The sequence below is a fragment of the Capsicum annuum genome, unplaced genomic scaffold (assembly GCF_002878395.1).
Source record: "Capsicum annuum cultivar UCD-10X-F1 unplaced genomic scaffold, UCD10Xv1.1 ctg3903, whole genome shotgun sequence".
Taxonomy (NCBI): Eukaryota; Viridiplantae; Streptophyta; class Magnoliopsida; order Solanales; family Solanaceae; genus Capsicum; species Capsicum annuum.
The window spans coordinates 108759-110880 of record NW_025846214.1 but is presented as its reverse complement, the minus strand read 5'-3'; the positions used below and the strand labels follow the sequence as shown (position 1 = coordinate 110880).

At 31.6% G+C, this 2122-nt stretch overlaps 1 protein-coding gene across 1 annotated transcript; it reads left to right on the top strand.

Annotated features, from left to right (window-relative positions):
* Window positions 1–366: 366 nt before the first annotated feature.
* On the top strand, window positions 367–1543 carry LOC107845879 (protein TAP1). Its single transcript, XM_016690376.2, has 2 exons — window positions 367–943; window positions 1275–1543. Exons 1-2 carry the CDS (start codon window positions 673–675, stop codon window positions 1355–1357), a joined length of 354 nt encoding a protein of 117 aa, XP_016545862.1. The 5' UTR covers window positions 367–672; the 3' UTR covers window positions 1358–1543.
* The last annotated feature ends 579 nt before the right edge of the window (window positions 1544–2122 follow it).

The following is a 2122-nucleotide window of genomic DNA, read 5'->3' as shown; positions in this document are numbered from 1 at the left end:
AGTGATAAATAAAAATTGAATTTTATGATTGAATTATACTAGATTATTCGTTCATATTGATTTGTTTTGACTTATTAAGAATGGATCACTAAACTTTTGTTTGTTTTAATCTCATTTACCACATATTGGAGTTTATATAATAGGAATAATGTACCAGAAACAAATTAAGATGTTAGATAATATTTGTTTAAAATTTTCAAAAAGCCATTCTGAGTTTGAAGGCAAACAATAGTAGAGCAAAAAGGATATTAAGGAAAAAATATTTTGTTTGATTTTGACTTGTCTGGAGTTGAGAGTTTAGGAAAAAAAAAAAAGAAGTAAACAACATTTAATGAGTTACTACAGAAGGATGGGATTTTACATTCAATTTTTATTCTCATCACTCCTCCATATATACATTAATGTAATTGTTTTACCTATCTATATGGTGTAATTTTCTAACGAAGGGGTGTTAAATGACACCTCAAGGACAAGAATGACTCTATCATTGGTCGAACAAAAATCCTCGATCACACGCATTATCACATCTTATCTAGATCTAAGTACAATCTAAAAAACTTTGCTTTTACACTATATGTTTGCTCTATAAATAGTGCACTTTGAGGATCTTATTTTCACATCAACCAAAATAAGAATACCGAATAATCTAACTCACTATTCCTCTCTCTTTCAATGGCATTGAAGGTTGTAATGGTGTTGTTCCTTGCAATGCTTGTGTTGACAGAGCATAATGCTATGGCCCAAGAAACACTTGACCCAATATGCATGGCAAAGTGTGTATTAAAGTGCGGAAAAAAAGCCTGGTGCCTAGCTAAGTGCGTTGCCGGTTGCGTTTTAATTACGAACACAGATGAATCAGTTGATACTGAGGTTGCAACTCGTAACCATGTTTGTAATATTGGATGTTCCTTTGGTCATTGCTCCAAGTTTCTCGTCCAATATGGTAACTAACACTCCTCTTGTCTCGCTACTCGTGTTTTTTGCAATAGTCAGATGAAACTCAATAAAATTGGTGGCTTGAAGATAAACGTTAACATAAGACACCTTAAACATGTGTAGGCATAGTTCATGAGTTGGTTTTCGTTACAAAATTAGTTTTTTGACGTTGAGTAAAATAAAATGCTTCACAAGCACATATGCTTAAGGTGCAATATTGTTGTATTGCTATAAGGTGAAATCTTTACTTCAAATAATTTATAGATATTTGGACAATTTATATAAGTATCTCTCTACTTATACAAGTTGTTTAGTAATTTTTCTGTTTAATTCTGCAGATAATGAGAAGTTTGAAAGTTGCATGACAAACTGCAGTGAGAAGTATTGCTTTGACAATGCTCTAGAGAAAGCTGCAGCTTAAGAACAAGTTCCAATATAAATAAGTCGAATTATGGCCACTAAGTATGTGTCTATGACACTATGTTATGTACTAAAGCTACTAAATGCTTTTGTGGTTGTAATTTTCTATGTTATGTGTGTAATTGTGTTGTATTAAATAAAACTCTAGTGCTTCCTACTAAAGCACTAAAGAAGTTATTTCCGATAATATCTATGACTGCACAAAATGTGGATTTCTTGATTGTATTGTATTAGATCATGCTTTTGACAACGATTTGAACTGGCTTCCGAATACAACACATATTTTTGGAATAATCTTTACAAAAAGGAAATACATAATCAAGTTAATTGTCTCAGATTTTACTAACGCAACACCAATAGCATACTCAATCAATTTCAAATGACACTCCTTAGACAAGGATGACTATCTCACTCATTGAACAGGAACTCTCTATCATGAAACAAATTCACACAACTTATCTAAATCTTAGCTTGATACAAACTAAAATTTTTTATTTTATAATGTTTCCTATATATAGTGGACTTTGAGGACCTTATTTTCACATAAACTAAAATAAGATAATATAATATAACTCCTTTTTCATGGTCTCTCAGTGGCAATGAAAGTTGCAATTGTGTTGTTTCTTGCAATAGTTGTGTTGACAGAACATAATGCATTCTAGGGTGACAAATTTCTCTAGGCTATTGTTACAAATTTCTCGTCCAATATGGTAATTGACACTCTTTTCTTACCTTGCTACTTGTATTTTTGGAATACGTAGGGATG

What these genes read in the sequence shown, in the direction of transcription:
- LOC107845879 (XM_016690376.2), top strand. Translation starts at nt 673, where the DNA reads ATGGCATTGAAGGTTGTAATGGTGTTGTTCCTTGCAATGCTTGTGTTG. An exon ending in CAAGTTTCTCGTCCAATATG is followed by an intron (nt 944 to 1,274) that starts GTAACTAACACT and finishes TTAATTCTGCAG; the next exon opens with ATAATGAGAAGTTTGAAAGT.